The 20,146-nt window shown below is 41.7% G+C and overlaps 4 protein-coding genes across 7 annotated transcripts; 2 read left to right on the plus strand and 2 right to left on the minus strand.

The window, feature by feature from the left end:
• Positions 1-484: 484 nt before the first annotated feature.
• LOC139920901 (ankyrin repeat and SOCS box protein 2-like) lies at positions 485-3,541 on the minus strand. The gene is made up of 8 exons (XM_071911002.2): positions 3,399-3,541; positions 2,907-3,076; positions 2,548-2,703; positions 2,145-2,390; positions 1,872-2,043; positions 1,043-1,646; positions 778-931; positions 485-659 (listed from the first exon to the last, which is right to left on the minus strand). Exons 1-8 carry the CDS (start codon positions 3,539-3,541, stop codon positions 529-531), a joined length of 1,776 nt encoding a protein of 591 aa, XP_071767103.2. The 3' UTR covers positions 485-528.
• Positions 3,542-7,428: 3,887 nt separating this feature from the next.
• On the plus strand, positions 7,429-10,325 carry ccdc197 (coiled-coil domain containing 197). The gene is made up of 9 exons (XM_071910950.2): positions 7,429-7,535; positions 7,774-7,813; positions 7,976-8,152; positions 8,338-8,495; positions 8,583-8,665; positions 8,796-8,968; positions 9,089-9,199; positions 9,296-9,412; positions 9,498-10,325. The coding sequence occupies exons 1-9, from the start codon at positions 7,429-7,431 to the stop codon at positions 9,681-9,683; spliced, it is 1,152 nt and encodes a 383-aa protein (XP_071767051.1). The 3' UTR covers positions 9,684-10,325.
• A 1,298-nt stretch (positions 10,326-11,623) lies between these two features.
• On the plus strand, positions 11,624-15,336 carry LOC139920881 (ubiquitin thioesterase OTUB2-like). 3 transcript variants are annotated; one of them, XM_071910975.2, is made up of 6 exons: positions 11,624-11,804; positions 11,880-11,963; positions 12,072-12,190; positions 12,308-12,392; positions 13,364-13,555; positions 13,702-15,336. In XM_071910975.2, the coding sequence occupies exons 1-6, from the start codon at positions 11,802-11,804 to the stop codon at positions 13,903-13,905; spliced, it is 687 nt and encodes a 228-aa protein (XP_071767076.1). In that variant the 5' UTR covers positions 11,624-11,801; the 3' UTR covers positions 13,906-15,336. The 3 variants fall into 3 exon arrangements, with proteins under 3 accessions (XP_071767076.1, XP_071767077.1, XP_071767075.1); XM_071910976.2 differs by having other exon boundaries at positions 11,624-11,795; XM_071910974.2 differs by having other exon boundaries at positions 11,624-11,963.
• On the minus strand, positions 14,099-19,445 carry ddx24 (DEAD (Asp-Glu-Ala-Asp) box helicase 24). Of its 2 annotated transcripts, none has more exons than XM_071910972.2 (9): positions 19,349-19,445; positions 18,228-19,152; positions 17,607-18,113; positions 17,367-17,520; positions 16,743-17,258; positions 15,560-15,635; positions 14,734-14,922; positions 14,521-14,650; positions 14,099-14,432 (listed from the first exon to the last, which is right to left on the minus strand). In XM_071910972.2, the coding sequence occupies exons 2-9, from the start codon at positions 19,132-19,134 to the stop codon at positions 14,191-14,193; spliced, it is 2,721 nt and encodes a 906-aa protein (XP_071767073.2). In that variant the 5' UTR covers positions 19,135-19,152; positions 19,349-19,445; the 3' UTR covers positions 14,099-14,190. The 2 variants fall into 2 exon arrangements, with proteins under 2 accessions (XP_071767073.2, XP_078145552.1); XM_078289426.1 differs by having other exon boundaries at positions 18,228-19,147; positions 19,338-19,435.
• Between the last annotated feature and the right edge of the window lie 701 nt (positions 19,446-20,146).

The raw sequence follows: 20,146 nt of genomic DNA on the forward strand, positions 1-20,146 counted from the left end.
GCCACCCAATTTCCGAGAAACGACAGTAAGTTATAGGACAGTTTCCAGAGTGCATGAGGACCCGAAGTCATGCAAATGAATCAAAACGTCCTGTTTGAGTTTCCTCTTTCAATTATGAGAATAGAATGTTGGACATAGATTGCGTCTCTTTGTCAAAATAATGTTTGATAGGCACATTTGAAACAATGACATTTATTTTTAAATAAATAAAGTGATTCAACTTCAACTCTTTTTGGCCTCAAAACATGTCATCACTGAGCATTTCTAGTTTTCAACTAGAAAAACGATTTAAACAACTAAATGACCGATTTAAGAACATTGTTGTCACATCCCACACATTAGTACATATCTTACAAAACATAATTTTCACAAAACATAATTTTCACATAGATAATTTACTTTGAGAGAACAACATTTACAGTTTCGGGGCACAAGACAAATTTAAAAAGAAACACAAAAATGAACTAGATTCATTCATGTCTCTGATACCAGTCTGCATTACTTGCAGTGAGTCCTGGGGTCTTAAAATCAGTCGATGAGGCTCAGGTATCTGATTAGTCTGTCTGGCAGAGGAAGGCTTGTCAGAGATCTCAGTCTGTCTCTCCCCAACTGAGTACGGATCCTTAGTCTGCATAGGTGCAGCAGGGGACGAGTTGACACTATAGAGACAAGGAGGGTTGTCATTTGTCTTGTTTGTATGTACTGTATGTGTGAGAGACAGAGACAGACAGAGATGTAGGGATGTAAGTGAGGGATGAGGTTTTGTCTCATACTTACATGACTTGCTCTTTACAGCGAGCCATTCTTCTCGGCTGTCCAGGAGTTCAATGAGCCTGGCGCACAGCTGAACATGAGCAACGTGCTCCAGCAGCAGGTCTATGATAGGTCCTGCCCAGTTACACACAGCCGGGGTGGAAAGCCACTCACAGAACTGAGGATCAAAAGAACAGAATATGGCTTGACAAAAGCAAAATTTTTATAAAAATATAATTATTTCAGTTATCATGAAATGCATAACATTTTTCTTGCCTATTTATCACACCTGTGTCGCCCTTGCTGATGGCTCTGTGCAGGTTAAAGGAGGTATGCCGTCATTTTGCACAACATATCCATTGCCACCACCAGTACTTATGTGGGATCCTGCGGAGGCTGGGTGGAGGGAACTGCCATATGTACAGGTAAAGCAGGCTAGGGGATTGCACCCATTGTCCAAAAGGCACTTGAGTAGAGGTAGATTATTCATGCAAAGTGCGACAACACCAGGAAACGTAGTGGGATAAGATGGGATCCTGGCGTTGACGTCAGCCCTGTTCTCCAGCAGTAAGGAGACGGTGCTGACGCTGCCCTGCCTTACAGCCATCAGTAATGGGTTGACTGGGTCCAGGCTCAGACTAGCGCCAGCTTTCAGTAACACTTCTGCTGTCTCGGCGCTGCCGTTGGCAATAGCGAAGCAGAGGGCTGTTGAGCGTCGATCAGCATACTGGATGGAGTGACTGTGGGACAGTGTGGCATTGACATCTGCACCTGTCTTGAGCAGCACAGCTGCCACTGAGTGTCTGTTGTGCTCTGCTGCCAGGTGGAGGGGGCTGATCCAACTGTGGCGAAGCCTGGCTCGACTCGTCACTGGGACAAGCAGGGATACAATCCTGGACACAACATGAGGATAACACAAAATACATAAAAGACAACAAATACAGTGTGCTGTAACAACAGGCTTAGCAGTTTTGTATGGACATTGTGATAGCTCCAATTACACTAATCACTCAAATATATTACACAACTACAAAATTTGTATCTGCATACAAATGTTACAATTATGATCAATGTTTTATTACAATAAATGAACACCTAATTAACAAGCTATAACTTACTCGTGGTGTCCATGCTGGGCAGCAATATGCAGAGGCAGCAATCCTGAGTTAGTGGGTTTGTTGGCGTCTGCATTTTTAGTCAGCAGCATGGCTACGATTTCCCTGTGGCCATTTTTACTAGCCTCATACAGCGCTGTAACACCATCGCATGTCTGTATGTTCACATCAGCACCTAAAGAAAAGCAGTATTCCTTTACACCCTTAGAATTACTATTAGTGGGGATCAACAACATGAAAACGGGGTACATTCTGTGTAGAAACAGTACAACCTACCTTTCCCAATAAGATAACTCAGCACCTTCAGCTGTCCTCGCTGAGCTGCGACAGTGAGTGGTGTGATGCTGTAGGTGTTGGGTGGATTGACCGTGGCCCCGGCTCTCAGGAGCATCTCACAGATTTCTGTATTGTTCCTGGATACTGCCTCATGGAGGGCTGTCCAGCCCTGGCCGCACCGCTGGTTCACAGTGGCACCATGGGAAACAATGAGGCTCACCATGTCCACATTCTCCCGCTCACAGGCTGCAGCACCACACATGATAGGGATACACACAAAGTCATTATTGGCACATAATTGGCAGAAATACAGTTGTCAGTTTCTCTCTTGCGTCTCATCTCTCTGTTTTTTTATCAAAATATAAAATCTGAATGTTTTATAAAATTGATTTCATAGCTGTACCTTTATATAACGGGGTTTCTTTATTCTTGCTGCTGATGTCGGGGTCAGCGCCTGCCTCCAGAAGGCACTGCACACAGGACAGGTGTTCACAAGACACAGCCAGGAGCAAGGCCGTCTGTTCCTGCAGGGTGCGTTTGTCTACTAAACCTGGATGGGCTAGAGCAGGAAATACACAGCTCACACAAACCAGTTAAGTGACTTGTTTTGCATTTGGCAACTGTTCAAACAGTGCACATCTTTGAAAGTATTAAAGAGTATGTTTCCATTGCCACATGATCACATTGAGTCAGTGTGTTTAAAACTCTACAAAGGCACCGCTTTCCAGCTGAGAGACCTTCAATGACGCTTTCAGTGTTTACCCCTCAGCAGCGTCTTCATGCACTCGGTCGCTCCACAATAGGCAGCATCATGCAAAGGTATCCACCCATCTTTGTTCTCCTTCATCAGGCTGTGTGGGGCAGACGCTGCCAGATCATTAACAGCCTTCACATCCCCTCTCCTGATGGCACAGACCACTGGATCAACATCCCTTGAAAAGAACAGATTCACTTTAATTCATTTAAACGTATTCAAATGCAATTTGATACAACAACAGGCATCAAGGAATGCAACCCAAAACTCTAAACTCAATCTATAGGTGATTGTCTGATTTTGTCTGACTATAATTTAAGCTATTATGCTGCTAGGCTATTTCTAAGCAATTTTGCTTGGTCCAGTAGTTAAGACAATGGAAATGGCTCTTATCCTAACCACATTATTTCTAATACACTGACACATAAGACCGTAACACGCATGGCAATAGGAAAATCCCCCCCGGTCAGCCGCCGTGTCAAATACAACAAAAGACTCACTCCGTGGACTCTGACGTTACGTCGCTCTGCCTGTCACATCTCCTCCCATCGCCTGGCAGTCTCGGTCTCGACAAAACCGAATTACCTTTACTCCCGACATTACGAAACTGTGATAAATAATCGGAATAGTTGAATTTCGTCATTATACTGGTGGTATTCAGTGTAGTATTGAGTGCATAGAGCGGCGGTGGTGCAGCAGCACGGCCGCGCGGGGGGCTCAGCTGCTCGCTCAGATTATTTTGGGACTGTATTGTCAAGCAGGCGGGTGGCGGGTCTATCCATATATGTCAAGACTCTCCGACATCCACAGATAAGGCAGACAGCGTTCAAGATAGTGTAATCTAGGAATAGTTGCTTGTCTTTGCATTTAGCCTAGCCTTAATTCTGTAGGTGGGTTTCCATTATGCTTAGACACCCAATGCACGTTATGTAGCTCTAATGAAAAAGAAATGTAGTAATCCTATAGGAGAATGTTGGAAGGGCACTATATCACAGAAAAACTACAAATCCCTATAGGAATATTATAGTGATAAGAGATAAAAGTGCCACAAAGTATGATAAATTCACTATAAACTCACTATTGAGCACCACAGACACTAGGCCTATATGTCCCTGTAGGTATATTATATCAATCTTATATTGATTTTTGCTTAGGAAGACCACTTAAATCCAAACAAATCATCTGAAATCACCACTTATAGCCCACCACAGGTTAAAGGAGCATTACAATGGAAACAAAAGTGGTACTATAGTCTACTGAAAGGACAATCAGATTGACCCTAACAGAGGTCAATGGACCGCCCTCCCTGGGTTTGGCATTTTCACAATAAAAATGTCATCATCTTATACTCTAGGCACTCTTCACAAAACTTTAGAGTGAGCCACTTTAGTTTTAATTTACTCTTAAAATGTGTGACTTTTTAAGAACATTTCCATAGGCCTTATAAAAGGGTTCAAAACAAGGTCTAATCGGGGGCGCTAGTGAGCAAGCTATGGAACAGGTTGTGTTTTGCAGGTTCTCCAGAACATTTCTCAGACAGTGTTTTTCCATAGCATATATTTATTCAAAAGTACCAGGAAGACTCTTTGGTTCTCTGGTTCCTCATTGGTTTCTCCAGCAACAATGTCTGGTACATTTTACCAGACATTATTGCTCTTACTCCTATCTTTTTAAGGTAAACACCAGACGGACACAAGTATTCATATATGTATGGGATGTGTGTCTTGGCACAAAACTAAATGTGTCTTAGATTTCTTAGAGAGAGATGTTGATCAGATGTGAATATATTTTTCTAGAGAGATTCCCTCAGCCGTGCTAATGTTTTAGAAAAAATCATCATAGTCATGTACGCATACAGGTCTCAGAGTATCAGCAGTGTATTTGCATGCATTTTATTATGCTGATCAATGACCATGACATTTCAGGACTTCATTCATGCAATCTACAACTAATGGTATACAACACCAAAACATATCCTGTAACCACATGAAGTGGCTGGTTTCAAAATTTTCTTCAGTTTTATTTAGATCAGTACCAAATGCTATTGACCTAAATAATGTGATGTTGGCTCACCTGAGCAAGTTTACTGTTGTATTGGCTGAAGGGGGGAGAGTCTGTGAGTAGGCAGCAGGCCTGTCTTTGTTTTCAGTGTTCAGTCTCTGGTATAATGTCCTGGATCTGCTGACTGACAGCATCACTGAAGGAGATCTGTTGTCAGATCCAAGGACCTGGAAATCCAACAGTGTGTTGCTGTTGTCCTCACAGCCCAGTGATGAGGCTGATGATGCTGAACTTGACAAACGGGGATCTGAAACACACCAGAACACAAATACATTACATTTCACATCAGCAATTACACGTCTCATGTCAGAAATGGTAAAACTTGGTTTCAAAAGTCCGAAAAATGAAGAAGAATGTCTCAGCAGACAGAGCATAATACACACATACAGTCATAAGGTGTAGGAACCAAGCTGATATGAAAGAAGTGAAAGAAGCTGCACTGCCAAACACAGAGCAGCAACTCCAGCGATGAGGATAGCTGCCTTTTAAGGGCATGTTCCACTTTGTTTGGTTCCACTTGATTCTGCAGCACCAAAGGCTACACTGATGTGAGGTCTTGTGCAGTGTTACTGAGAGTTGTTATGTAGCAGGATAGCATTAGAATTACACACAGAGCTTGAGTTAGAGTCTCAAGGTTTTTTTTACTCACCTATGACTACTAAAGAAAACATTCTGTTTCCATCTAGATTTTTTAAACTAAGATGAAATGCAAACACATACAGGACAGAAGGGGGTTTTGGACACATTTGGATGACCAAACATGATTTGACACACAAACTGCTGTTTGAAATTTTACTCTGCTTTAGTCATATTATTTCTGTTTAACAAGCATGACAATATAGTGATAGAAAGTAGTATAGTAGCATAGCATCAAGCATAAAAGCTTGGCAGAGCCATAATGGTATTTTTGAAATTCCAACTCACCTGTGTCTGCTTGTTCTGCTCCAGAGCATGCCACGATGTTTCTCATCCACATTGACAGTAGCAGCTTTCATACTGTGGAGTCTTTCAATGCAGCTTGATAAGATAAACAATTATGCGGTGCAATATTCTTCTGTTATATCATCTCTTAGCATGAAATCATAAAGTTCATCATTTGAATAAAGTTTGCCAGTTTAACAAAGTCCAACAGTCATTATGCAGGCTGTAAACTTGCTTGACAGTCAGACAACACTGCTTTCAGAGCTGACAGTGGTTTCACAATTGCTTCTTTGGAAGTGCTTAGGAAAAATTCTTCCTGTATCTAAATTGCCGATGGGTTCTGGTTTTTGTCTGACAAAAACAAGTCCTTCAGCATATCTCTTTACAACTGGTGGAACTAGCCAACATGCTTTGAGGCTCCACAACACAGTGAGCAATTAAGAAAAACACTGTACACTACACTGAGAAGGTGATGTGATCCACTGATCCCCATAAAGTCAGAAAGCCAGTAAGGTTCAGGGGGCACCAACAATAGAAATTATTTATTGTTTATTAGGCTATTAGCTACTACTTTATATTTTCAGTTCAAAAAATGACAAAAATATAGAAATGCTGTAAAATAAATGTCCTTAAATAGTGTCAAGTGTAGCCATTTGACAAAAGTACGAGACATGTAAACTAGTCTTAATAATTCATTATGTTTGTGGAGTAGAGATCCAACCCGGAAGTGAGGTGAAGAGGTTTCATGAGTGATGTTAAGAAGCCCACATTCACTCACTTCAATTCAGTCTGCCATCACTTCTTTTGAGTTTTACTGAAACATGAATATGTGACGGAGGACGATGCAGATTTTGAAAAAATATGGCAGCTACAGTATAGGTAAGGGAAGGCGTAAATAGTGATGGGAAGACTGGCAGAGGATTAGGGCCACGTGAAAAATTTAATTGAGTTCTGAGATTAATCTCAGAATTCTGAGATTCTGAGAATAAAGTCAGAATTCTGAGAATAAAATCTGAATTCTGAGATTAAGTCAATTCTGAGATTAAAGTAAGGATTCTGAGTTTGATCTCAGAATTCTGACATTATTCTCAGAATTCTGACTTTATTTTCAGGATCTCAGAATTCAGACTTTTATCTCAGAATTCTGGCTTTACACTCTTCTGACTTCATTCTGGACATGATGAATTTTGTCAAGGGACAGCCCGAGCTCGTTCGTGGTTCCCGGAAATAGAGACAGAGTGAGCGCTCTTGGCTTTTTTCCTCCTCTCTGGTTTCTATTAACCTCATCTCTATGCTTCTCACTCTGTCAATGAAACAGAACGCCTCCCCGGCAGTTGCTATGACAACGGAGAAACGATCCCGGCGCATTCCCCGCTGTCTCGCCTCTGGTTCCCAGGCAACAGTAACACAAATCCAGGAAAACACCCGGAAAGACCCTTGTCGTCTTTAAGATTCGTCTGAATGTGGAAGTTAGAACGCAGTTGTGAATAATTCCAGGACTGTTTACCATTCAGGATACCTGGAAAATAAAGTTGCAAAGCTAAAAACATGGAGAATTCCGCTCTTCCTTCCTTAGATGAAAACGATTCTCGTCTAAAACTCACGGTGGAAAATAGAATGAGAAACATTTTTGTAACGCAGTTGGAAGACACCAGGTAGGCCTATGCTTTTATTATACAGTAGACAACATCCTTACAAGAAGTCTAGCCTACATACATCCATACATAGCATCAATCATTTTTCTACAATTGTGTTTTTGACAACCTATTGATGAATGTTTTCCTGGCTCGTTTTAATGCAGTTCAATTACAACTTATAGCTCAAACTTTAAGCCTGCAATTTGATACTGTATTATTGTTACTAACAATCAAACAATTTTCTACTCAAACATAGAAAGGAAGAAAATGCCAATCACATACCTGTTATAACAGAGGTAAGAGAGTGAATAACAATTAGCACATGATCAAATTATTGTCTGTCAACTTTTGCCTTCATAAAAAAATAGATCAAAAGTTGATGGTTCACTTTTTAAACGCCTTTGGTACTTGGGAGATGTTTAAGTCTTTATGCAGCTGAATCGTTATTTCATATGTAGACTGCAGGCAGGATCCTGGAGGCAGGAGTGAACACCTTGCAGAAGACCCTGGTGCTGAAGAAGCAGGTTGAGCTGAACAAGGTGGACAGGCAACTAGCACTGAAACGGCAAGAGTTTAAGAGCCACATGCAGGTGCTTGCTCAGAGAAGGTCTGAACTGGAAATAAAACAACAGGAGGTGAGTTGCACACATTGCCCTTAATGTGTATTCAAACTGATATTGGGATTCTGTGATCAGAGATGAAGCAGAAAGAAGAAAAAGTCCTTGAATGCAAGCATAATTGTGGAGTAGATTTCCATCAGTGACAGGCGAAAAGACATTGTTCTAATTCAGATGCCCTCGGGGTTTGTTTTTTCATCCAGACCAGAGATAAAGCGAAGAAATTTGAGAAGTTTGTGGATGATAATGAAGTGAAGCGACGTCGAGCTCTGAAGAAGTATCAAGTTGCACGGGAGCAGAACGTTTCCAAGAAGAGAGAGATAGAAGACCTGACTGAAAAGCTGAACAAACTTCAAGTCAGGTGAGAACTTTCAACTTTAGCCTTCATATGAGGATATTGCTCATCTGGTCACTTTTCACCTCAGCTGTACCATATCTTACTCTACAGACAACAAGATTTAAAGGAGAGAGTGGCAAAATACAAAATCTATGAAGCCTACTTGATGAAAATACTAGATCATCTCCCTGAGAGTAAGTTGATTATTGAGTTTTATCTCCTCCCATGAATTAAATTCTATATGAGCAAATGCTGATTGTTGAGCCTGCTTGTCTTAATCACTTAATTATACACTGGCTGTGAGCAGTACCAAATCTGTTTCAGATTACCTTGAGTATGGGTCAGATTACTTGGTTATGCCCATCATTCGGCGCCACGAGACTCTGTCCCTCACCCACCAGGACCTGGTGCAGCATGTGGGGCAGCTGGCGGAGGAGCTGGAGCAGGGCCAGAGACAACTGGAGATCATGAAGCAGGAGCACAACACAAGCAAGCTGGTCAGCCGTACACACATACACATTCAGTACATAAACATTTCTCCCATGGATAGTGACTGGATGAGTGACTTTGATGCAGACTGAACAGCCCAGTTAAGGTTTTTTATCTGTCTGTGGCAGATGACCAACAAGGAACTGTCTGAACTCCAGAGTCAGTGGGACAGACTCAGAGAGAAGAACAAGCAGAGGGAGATGAACCTGCTGATGGATCAAGACCAGTCCAGAGACCAGGTATAGCTATGGTTTAAAGCATTTAACTTGGCTTTAGCTAATGTGCAGACTGGGGTTTTGGACAGAAATATTCTCAAACACATCATTGCCATTCAGGTTGAGGAAGTTGGAAGCTTGCTTATTGCTATCAAGAACCTGGGAGAGCAGTGCTACTTACAAACCTATGGACCTCTAGAAGACATGAACATACTGGTGATGATGGACATGATGAAGGTAATATCTTCAGGCATTAGTTGGTTATTATCATTTATTTACATTGCTATACCCAACTCTTGATTAACCCACTGTGCAATTTCAGGAGTACATTCTGGACAAGGCAGACACAGAGAAGAGAGCAATGAGACTGATGGACTGTGGGTTTGCAGTGGCAAGTGGGACAGATTTACCAGACAAGAGAGAGAGAGGATCATCAAAAAACATCACTAGTAAAACACAACTAAAAAGTTCAAGTAAAGTCAGTGGGAAGAGCGAGACATCTAGTTGATGTGGATGTTTGTTTGTTTTTTTTACAACTTCTGCGTTTGTTGCTTTTAATGCAATGGTCAATGCAATTTTAGTTGAATTTCTAATTGCCCCATAAGCTTTTATGATGTTGTGGCAGGTATTATGTGAACAGGCCTCAGTTCTGATTGGTAGTCACATGTGAAGTTGTTGTAAAGTACCTGATAAATGCACACCTGTGACCACATAACAGTTAATTTAAATATGAATGCGCTAACTGAAAATCACTGGTACTCATGTGTTGCTGAGCAACTATTTTGTTTAGCTGCTGTTCAAGAACTATGCATATTGCTTGGCAGAAGAATAACATTTAATTATTACAATTATTATTCATTAACATTCATTAAAAATAGAGTGCAGAACAGAGATTCATTCCAGGAGCAGAGACTGCCAGCAGCCAATGAGAGCCGAGTTTAAAGTGAGGTGAGGTGGAGCATGCTGATCTGTCTGCCTCCATAGTCCTCTCAAGTGTTGTGTCATTTCTGGGCTTTACAATTATATCTGGATCCATTTTTTTTGCCTATGAAGAAAATGAATGGGATTATTGGATCCTGTTGACAAATCATTCTGCTTTTGAAATGGGTGAAATAATGTACTGTATTATGTTAAATAATGTAGCCTACTGTAATATGATGTAATGCTAAGCTATGTATGGCATGCTTTTTCTTATTTAATCAATTTTCCATTTGCAGATTAATTTAATTGAAAAAAGCCTTTGTGGTTTCATATCTGGATAATGAATTAAAGTTTTTGTAGACTATTTACTTGTTCTTTTCATTCTGTCAGCACCTTAGCTCATTTCCCTCAATATCTACCTTGCAAAACAATGAATTTAAGGAAAAGTAGACGGATGAGGGATGATTATATATACAGCATGAATTTCCCTTGATGTGCTCTCTCATTTCTGCCAAGCACAGGATATTGCCAATTATGCCCATTTGCCTATTATGCGAACCAAGACAGTACAGTTCAATTTTGTTACATTTTAAAAGTAGTAAGCTGCAAGGGTCATTAATGCACTTCTCAGAGATCACAATCAAACACTGTCACCAGTAGGCTACTGAGTCTTTTCTTTTCCTTCTGTTGATGCAGTTTGAGTTTCTGTAGGTGGCGCTCTTTTCTTTGTCTGCTCAGACAAACCGTAGTTCAGCCATGGTGGCTATCTCTGCTCATGCCAACTACCCACTTCTTCTGTTTATTCCAAACAAACCACTGCCACCGGAAATATAAAACACATCACTTCTTGTGCACCGGAGGATTTTTCCTAAAAATCCAAAGACCTACCAGACATGTTTACAGCAAATGTAGCCTAAAAGCTTTCATGAACTCGATACAGTTTGAATCACTATGGTGTGATATCAATCAGCATAAACAGTAGCAAAAGCAAAACGGGCATTTATTTATATAACAAAATGTGGTGTATTATCACTTTAAATTCTGTTTGATGCTGCAGGCACACACACACAAACAATAGTAGCAAGTGTAGCCAACAATCTTATGAAGCATATAACCAAAGCAGCAACAATAACCACCTGAACAACCAACTTGCTGTTAAGCAAACCTTTCTCAGACATGTTGTGAAGTAGAGGGGACACGCCTTGTTGTTGTTTTGCTTTGTGTCACAGCATATTGCTGCAAGTTCCTGCATGATTACAGGGCCCGACTTGAGAGTGATCAGTAATTGTCAGTAGGATATTCTGTTGTATCATTAGTATGTGATATCCCACCCTTGCCTAAACATCTAGTATCTAGTGTATATTTTCGACTGAGAGACAAAAAAAACTTGTTATGACGATGGTTATGTGTGCGATTTCAAAACCGCTAAAGATTTTAGCGTGGCACTGTGGCACTGTACGTCTCGAGCTTGCACTGGCCCTTTAACACAAACACGTGGTAATTGCAAATATCCGGTAGTCAGAAGATGGAAACAATGCTCGAATGTTTTGACACACGGCTTCTTTGACGTTCCGGTATTTTGCCAGACTGTTAGCTAATTATTTGTCTTAAATTGTTACTAGCGTGTTGTTGGCCTAAAGCATGTGCTGGACAACTAGGCGACAGAGATAAGTGTGCTACATAGCGACACTGCGGCGCTGTAAGTATGGTATGTCGGGCGGTATGTCAGACACGAAGCTGCATGTTTGGTCTCGCAGATTCTGAAGTTGTCGTTTCCCGGCAGATGGAGCCTTCTTCTAGGCTCATTTCATGCAGAGAGGACATTTCTTCGCTGTTCCCTGAGCAAACGCCGGGTGCCAAACATAATGTAGGCTATTTAGCGGGGATGGGGTGGTATACTGCAGGTGGTCACAGTCATCCCTTTTAACTCAGCGGGTCGGGTGCATAATAATCAGTCCTATTGTTGTTTTGTTAGGATTTGAGCGGCCAGTTTTCATCCGTGAGAAAAGTCCGCGGGGATGGAAACTGCTTCTACAGAGCCTTCTGCTTTGCACACTTGGAATCGATTCTACAAAATGCCAGGGCTTTGCAGAGGTCAGTTATCAACATTATTGCCATTAGCCCTGCCTAAAGTGATATAAATGAGTCTTGATGAAGCACTGCGACAGAGAAGAGAATGAGGTGGTCATGTCTTACTGGTTTCCATTTCAGATTCAAGGACAAAATCGTGGAGAGTGGGAAAGATGCATCTGATGCGGGATTTGATGAAAGCTCCTTCAGGGACCACCTGCATACAGTGAATAACCATTGCGTTTACTTTTCCAAACACACATTTTATTTGTTTAACCAGGTAGGTCAATTAAGGTCCAGCAAAGAAGAGCTGGGGATTTTGATTTAAATAAATAACATGTCAGAGAATACTCGGACAGGAACAGAAATCAGTAGACTTTACATTTGGGAAAGACCCACCCACTCCTCAAAGTAGGTTATATCAGGCAATAGTACAAAATGGGTCCAAGTTGGCACAGAAACAAAGACATAGGTCTAATGGTAACGCTTTACTTAAGGGGCACAGGCAATGATTAATAACCTAGGAACTAATTGTAAATAAGCTGTATATTAACAGTTAGTTACCTCCGTATTTCCAGATTGGGTCCCCTAGCTACATAATCAATGGTTGTCCACACAATAGTAATGTGTTTGACATAATACAGATACATGTCTAGTAAAAAGCATAGGACAAGGGGCATAGTATAAATATACATCAGGTCAAAATGACTTGGATTAGGAACTGGCTGCAATCTCAGAATGTATGTGTTTTGGAAATATTTAAATATTTATTTTTGAAGAAGCAAACTGAAATGAAGAGTGCCCCATATAGGGAATACATGGGTTCTTAACAGGATGTGGTAGGCTGTGGTGGGATGAAGATGGCCAGTTTATAGACAAATAAATATTAGTGTTATGTCCTGTAAGGAGTACTGGTGGCTAACCTGATGGCAGAATAGTAGTCTTGGTGGTCGAGGGCCTCACAGTAAAGGCTACTTCTGTATGTCACAAGGAAGAAAATCCAACAGTCAGACTCTCTATTTTGGACCCAACACTTCTTCTACATTTGAAGGTTGGCGTGCCACTATTTGAGGATGTGCTAAAGCTGAAACAAGCCAACCTGAAAAGTCAAAAGAGAACTTCCACATTTACATCTCAAAATGAGCAAGGAGTGAAAAATAAAATGCTTAACTGATAAGTGTTTGTGTTCTCTTGAAGTTAATAGATGTTTTGGAGCAGTGCCAGACTGACGAGCAGGAAGACACGCTGCTCAGACTCTTCAATGAGCAGACTGCCTCCGACAGCGTGGTGCAGTATCTCAGGCTGCTCACTTCAGCGCACCTGCAAAACCACGCAGACTTCTTCTGCCACTTTGTGGAGGCGCCCAATCTGAAGGTCTACTGTAAACAGGTTAGTGACAAAGTGTTGCTGCCCTCTAGTGACAGAACAGTAGAGCATCTCGTACTGCTGTGGTCATTTACAGAGGATTGGTCAAGAAAATGCTGCGTTGTTTTAGACTGCCAGACTAGATGATGCATTATGTTGTTTTCATCCAGGAGGTGGAGACCATGGCGATGGAGTGCGATCACGTGGACATCCTGGCTCTGTCGCAGGCGCTGGATGTTGGCATCCACATAGTTTCTATGGAGGGTGATGAACAGTTGGCTCACCACATCATTCCAGAGGGCTCTGAACCCTCCCTGCACCTCCTCTACCAAACGGCCCACTACGACATTCTGTACCCACATCCTCACCCCTGACCAGCAGCCCACTGGGACTCAGCTCACCTCAGGACTATTGTCTGGTAGTTGAAGAAATGCCAAACAGGCTTTAAGAAAGGTTTATGAAAATAGCTTTTTATAAGATCATGCAGTGTACGGTGATTCAACAACATCAGGCGATATCATTTTGCACACTGTGCCATAAAAAGTACTCAAAGATGCTTGGCTTCGATAGTTTAAAATGATTTTATGCGAAAATGTTTTAACAATTACATAAATCCTGTCACAGATTGCCTTATTTAATACACATTTACCCTCAACATGTCACTGCTGCTGCTGTTTTTTCTTCTGCTTCTGTTTCTTCCTCTCTACGGAGACGCTGGTTATGGCACTTTCCACGCCTGCAAGGGGCATCTGCGGCAGGGAGAGCTTTCCCATTTGGGTGGGGTACTTGGTCTTTATCACATTCTTGAACACAGGCTGGGAGAGCAAATGCTTCAAATGCTTTTTCATCCCCTTCACCATCTTCTGCTGCTGTCTGTCATCCTCATCATCCTTTCCTCTACCTGAGAACATAAACGGCATATTCAATCCTAAACATCTGAGCATATTTCAGAGATCATTTGTTACTTCTGTGGCTAACGTTGGTCTTACCGAGCAAAACATCATCATCCAGGTCCACCTCTAGGGCCTCTGCTGCTTGTCTGAACCAGGAGTTGTGCTGCTGCTTCCTGCTGTTGTGGAACTCTATCTTCTCAATACTCCTGGCCAAGTTTACCCGCTCCTGTGAAGGCAGACACTCAACATTATACTGAATTAAGAAAAGCAGGCACACAAAGACAGGTCCTAAATGCTGATTAATCTCACCTTGATGGCTTCCATGCATTTGGTCTGTACAGGGAACATGGGAAGCTCCTCATCCTTCCCAAGAGTCCTGTAGATTTTCTTAAAGTTGATCATGTCATCTGGGCCTATCAGGAGCATGCTGAGACCCTCTTTGGTGGCTCTCGCTGTTCGGCCGCTCCGGTGGACATAAGTCTCAGATGTCCTAGGAACCTGCCATTCACAGGAGGAAGGTCTTACAAACACATTACAGTGAGGCCCTCTAAAGTTAATCAGCAATTAGAACAGCCTCTATTACACTTCTGCAGCAGCTGGAACTAGGCAATTGTATTCTTTAATAAACAAAAACGTAGACCATATATAACCCAAACCTGTTATTTTAAGTATACTGCTTCAAGTTGCATGCAAATAGATTCATTAATTGTATGTCTTTAAATGAAATACTGACATTTATAAAGCGTTTCATTCTCTTGAAACATACTGGTCTGGTTTACTCTGATTACAAAACATTCAAATGCAAGTAAACCCTCTGTACCTTCATTGTTCACATAAAAAAATCAATAAGCAGTAAAATACTGTCAGTAACCATAATTCTGTTAATATGACAATAAAACTTCTCCTACTCCACGCCTCAGTGTTCTATGGTAGTTAGGGTCAGAGTTATGGTTGGTACCCTTTTGTTTACATTTGGATTAAGATTTGGGCCTTTCAGTGTTAATTTGTTACAACTAACCATGTTTATATCGTTAGAATACTGGTGACCTAATGTAAAGAACTTTATAAATATCTTTAACAAACGAGCTAGTTGTCAAAGATTGTAAATTCTAGGGACAACAGTCAAAAAGCACACCTGGTAGTGAATAACATGCCGAACATTGGGGATATCCAGTCCTCTTGCTGCCACATCAGTTGTCAGGAGGACACAACTGTGGATGGGATTATGAAATTCAAGTGTCAATATGGTAATCAAGGATTGGACAATGCTGAAAGCTGTAAAGGGACATATAGCATGCAGTGATTCAAGGCTTTCGTTGTTTTGTGATAATTGTGACCAAAATAAAGTAAAATTGCGGAAGCTGATAAAGTCAAGGGAAAAAATGGCGCTAAAGTTCTACTGCATATCACAGAAACTACTGGAAATACTTAAGTGCTCATTCTTTCTTGATTTTCTGAACAGGAAAATAAAACGGGCTCAAAGTTACAAATGAAAATACTGTGCTTGGATTCCAGTTTTGATAAATATACCTTCACCTTTGCATCTGCACAGTAAGCACCAAATAAAATCTGTCCATTTTAATGTTTCATGATTATAAAACTAAAACTTTGTTGTTTTTTAACCTTTATTTAACCATTTATGTCCCACTGATATTAAAAATCTTTTTCAAGGGCAACCTGGCCAAGACAGCACAGAAACAGACAGGACAGCATGTAACAAAAAAACAATATGACAATATAACAAAAGATAGTATAAAATACAATACAGTATAAAGTAGTGAACAGAAAAGAGAGAAAGTGTAGGAAGGAGAGAGAGAAGGAAGGGGTATGAGAGAGATGTGTATACCGGTAGTTCAATTTAAAAACTACTCATTTTTGTCCTCAGGAGGACTTTGTGTTCTGACTAACAGTATGCAAACAAAAGTCTCAAGATAAATGGAACCTATAGTAGTGCAGGTTAAATGAAAAACAAAGTGCACTCAACTTCACCGTAGGGGCGAATAAATTGTCCTCTGAATCATCTATCTCCTCGCTCTCAAAAACTACACTGGCAAGTTGTTGGCTTTAATACAAGAAGACTGCAAAATTGCTCATTTCTGGAGAGATTGAATATGTAAATATGTATGTGGTTAACCATAGAGCCTCAAGGATGGAACTACAGGTGGGGAACAAAAGCCAGGCCAAGTAAAACCCTAAAGCTATTAACCACAGTCAATAGGTGTTTATGTTTAATCATAGGTACAAGATGATGACTAGAGAAAGCCAAACCTAAAGCAAACACATTAAGACTGCAACTGCGTGTTGTGTGTAGGACTCACCTCTCCCTCTCAGCAAACCTTTCCAGGTTTTTGAGGCGCTGTTTCTGGTGCATGTTGGCGTGAAGCGGTAGCGGAGTATGGTCCAGGATGACCAGCAGGGAGTTGAGCCTCTTGATACAGTCTATACTGTTGGCGAACACCATGGTGCGCCCGGGGTACTGGAGCAAGAAGTAATAGAGGAAGAAGTCCTTCTCATCCTTTTCGCAGTGGATCCGAGTCTCGGTCAGGGTCTCCACCGTTGCCTCCTTCCTGGTCAGGTCGATGACTTTGGGTTTGGACTTAATCCCCACTTTCTCCATGAGAACTTCCAGCTTGCTCCTCTGGTCCAAATTCTTCTTCTTCTTCTTCTGCATGAGGCGGGTGGGCAAGCTGTGGGCCATGGTCAGGGTGGCGGAGAACACAAATGTTTGCCTCGTGGGATTGGACTGGACGGTGTTGAGCATCTCCAGCAGACTCTCCAGCTCTGCAAAGTGGCCTCTCTCTACCATGCGATCTGCTTCGTCAATGACAAGGCACCTGTAGAGGACATAGAATCACATCCAAAGTCAATGAGACTGCATTTTTCATAAACTGGTGGTTGAAAAGGAATAGAGGAGTTAATTGTGACTTTTAATTGTGACGTACTTGAGCTGTCTGAGGTTCAGAAGATGTGGATGCTTCTCCTGGATCAAGTCCCACAGGCGTCCTGGAGTGGCAACAACGATCTCTGGCCTGCGCTTCAGCATCCTCCTCTGTTTCTCTTGTGCCATTCCACCCACCACTATAGCGGTTTTTATATCTACAAAACAGTAACATGTAGCGTGAGATACATAGGTCTGTTTAAGGCTTCGAACCCTTATCATGACAATCTGATCAATGACTTACCAGTGAATTTTGCGACAGCGTCAATATGGTGCTTGACCTGAACAGCCAGCTCCCTGGTCGGGGTGAGAACCAGTCCAAGCAGAGGCTGATTCTGACTACCAGCAGATTTTTCTACTGCTTCAACGGTGGTGTCAAAGTCAAACTCGATATTTTCAATTACTTTAACACATCCAAGTCTTTCATCCTCATCCTGTTCTTCGACGACATGTTCATCCTCGCCGTCATCTTCGCCATCTGTGTCAACTTGATCTTGATCTGCAATGCCTTCACCCTCTTCTTCTTCCTCGTCCTCCATGTTGTGCTCCTGGTCCTGTTCTGTCGCAGAATCAGCACTTATCTCTGTGGAGCCGCTTGCTGCATTACCTGCGTTTGCAGACTCATCCACATCTGGTAGGTACAAGCTCTCCACCTTTGTGGCTGGCTCATTCTCCTCTGCGTCAGAGCCCTTCTTCCACTCCAGGATGGTGTGGATCATGGGAATACCGAAAGACAGCGTCTTACCGCTCCCTGTAATTACAGTGCACACATTTGCTTCAGTAATGGAAATGCGAGATGGATTGTTATGAGTCAAAAACACAATATAACACATATTCTTGATATATACACACAACTGAATCTTACCTGTCTCAGCTGCCCCCACTATATCCATGTGATCTCTGATGGCTGGGGGCAATGCCAGGGCTTGAATAGGTGTAGGTGAACCAAATCCCAGGCTGCTCAGTGCCTTTAGTACTGGGGAGGGAACAAACAGGCCCTTCCATGCACTCACATCAGCATTTTGGTCACCAGAACCAGAAAGGACGGCATTTGTCCAATTCTTTGCCTGTTTTTTGGGGAGCTTTGCCACTTTGTCTTGAGAGGGTTGCTCTTTTGCTTCAACCTGAACATCTGTCGGAGACTCCAGCTCGGGCTGTACATCTGGGATTGTCTCCTTTTCTGCCTGCTGCTTATTTTTCCTTTTTTTCTTCTTTTTGTCATTCTTCTTTGCGGTCGTTGATTGCGACTGGGCATCCATTTCAGAGCAAGTGGCTGAATCTTTTGACTCATCTTCTTTAGAGGCCTCACCCTCTCCGCTCTCCTTACCTGTATCCGCCTCCTCCTGTTTCACCTCACCTTCACCATCTTCAGGAATTTCATCTGGTTTGGTGGATTCCTCTCCAGACAGTTTCTTATTTTTCTTCTTCCTCTTTTTTTTCACTGGTTTCTCAGATGTTTCAGCTGTACTCCCTTCCCCCTCCTCTGCCTCGCTGGCTTTTCTTTTCTTAGCCCTTTTCTCAGCCCTTTTCTCAGCCCTTTTCTCTTGCTTTTTCAGTTCTTTTGCTGCTTTAGCTGCAGCCTTTTCCGTGTCTACCAGCCGGTAATCTGTCAGCTCTTCAAAACACACCAGACCCCCCATGTCCTCCTCAGAGAAGAGACTGGGGTCGAGCTCTATTGCTTTCCATTTGCCTTTCATATGTATGCTCCGTTTGTCTGACTTCTGTAGCCTGGAGGATCCACGCTTGTTTTTCATCTTCATCTTCATCTTCATCTTTCTGTCTTCACTGTCCTATAAAACGGCATGGATATATTATTCAGTTACGTCGGGCTGTTCACACTGACTTCCTAAGAGCATGTTAACTACTTCACGTTTGCTGAAGTTAGCAACTGTGTTCCGAAGCATCCAAATCATGAAAAAACGTAACATATTAAATCCTACAACAACTATAAGAAGAGTCACTAGAAAAAAACAACTTGCAACCTACCTTGAGTCGCTACCGGTTCTTGAAATATCGAAATATTGGTCAACTTGAGTACACACACGCATGACACGAGGGCGCAGCCATTACAGTTATGATCACGTGGTTCGAAAAACTTTATTAGTCAGACAACGAACAGACAGACAGCAGTACTACAGTCTCGGGACAATGTGAAGAAGTGATACATTACGTTCGAAAGGAATAGTATTACCTTACTGATTACTCACTGGGAGAAGTAATTCGTTATTTTGTCTCACGCCCCCAAGGTTTGCATAGTTTAATACATCCAAGGTTTGCATAGGATAGCTCAAATACCTCTTCTGTGAAAGATAAGAAAAACCAAATAGCGTTGATGTCCGCTGATCTAACCTTGCTTTTTCCTCAATAAAATCAAAGAAAGTTTAACAATTACACAATTATTCTTGGAGAAGTAGGCTAAACGTTTCTGCCATATCTCATACGAATATGAATTGTGCGTGAGACTATGATTTGATGAATTCAACCACTGATACTTAGAGGGGGTGTTTATGAAAAGTAAAGGCATATAGGCTATGTATTTGGTAACTGTAATATTGTTGCTGAAATTAATGCAATTTGTTACACTACTCGTTAATGAGAGTAAAGTAATTAGTAATTAGGCAAAATTAGTACTGTGTTACTACCCAACACTGGTCACATGGCAGTTCTTGTATGAGTTTTATACACATCAGTATCTGAGATTTTAAATGATGATTGAGTTCTGATTGAATCCAAAGGAAAGACATACTGTAAATTCTTATTGCTTTAGGGGTCCCAAAGTGGGTA

Source organism: Centroberyx gerrardi, chromosome 17 (genome assembly GCF_048128805.1).
Source record: "Centroberyx gerrardi isolate f3 chromosome 17, fCenGer3.hap1.cur.20231027, whole genome shotgun sequence".
Lineage (NCBI taxonomy): Eukaryota > Metazoa > Chordata > Actinopteri > Beryciformes > Berycidae > Centroberyx > Centroberyx gerrardi.

Excerpts from the sequence above, each read along its gene's own strand:
- LOC139920901 (XM_071911002.2), bottom strand. The coding sequence starts at position 3,541 with ATGACGAAATTCAACTATTCCGATTATTTATCACAGTTTCGTAATGTC. Across the intron at positions 2,704-2,906 it reads CATGAAGACGCTGCTGAGGG|CCCATCCAGGTTTAGTAGAC; the intron begins GTAAACACTGAA and ends TTCCTGCTCTAG. Across the intron at positions 2,044-2,144 it reads GAGTTATCTTATTGGGAAAG|GTGCTGATGTGAACATACAG; the intron begins GTAGGTTGTACT and ends GCTTTTCTTTAG.
- ccdc197 (XM_071910950.2), top strand. The coding sequence starts at position 7,429 with ATGGAGAATTCCGCTCTTCCTTCCTTAGATGAAAACGATTCTCGTCTA. Across the intron at positions 8,666-8,795 it reads ACTAGATCATCTCCCTGAGA|ATTACCTTGAGTATGGGTCA; the intron begins GTAAGTTGATTA and ends AATCTGTTTCAG. Across the intron at positions 9,413-9,497 it reads TGATGATGGACATGATGAAG|GAGTACATTCTGGACAAGGC; the intron begins GTAATATCTTCA and ends GTGCAATTTCAG.
- LOC139920881 (XM_071910974.2), top strand. The coding sequence starts at position 11,802 with ATGGTATGTCGGGCGGTATGTCAGACACGAAGCTGCATGTTTGGTCTC. Across the intron at positions 12,191-12,307 it reads AATGCCAGGGCTTTGCAGAG|ATTCAAGGACAAAATCGTGG; the intron begins GTCAGTTATCAA and ends TTTCCATTTCAG. Across the intron at positions 13,556-13,701 it reads TGAAGGTCTACTGTAAACAG|GAGGTGGAGACCATGGCGAT; the intron begins GTTAGTGACAAA and ends GTTTTCATCCAG.
- ddx24 (XM_071910972.2), bottom strand. The coding sequence starts at position 19,134 with ATGAAGATGAAGATGAAGATGAAAAACAAGCGTGGATCCTCCAGGCTA. Across the intron at positions 17,259-17,366 it reads CTGAACCTCAGACAGCTCAA|GTGCCTTGTCATTGACGAAG; the intron begins GTACGTCACAAT and ends TGTCCTCTACAG. Across the intron at positions 15,636-16,742 it reads AGGTTTGCTGAGAGGGAGAG|TTGTGTCCTCCTGACAACTG; the intron begins GTGAGTCCTACA and ends TCCCATCCACAG.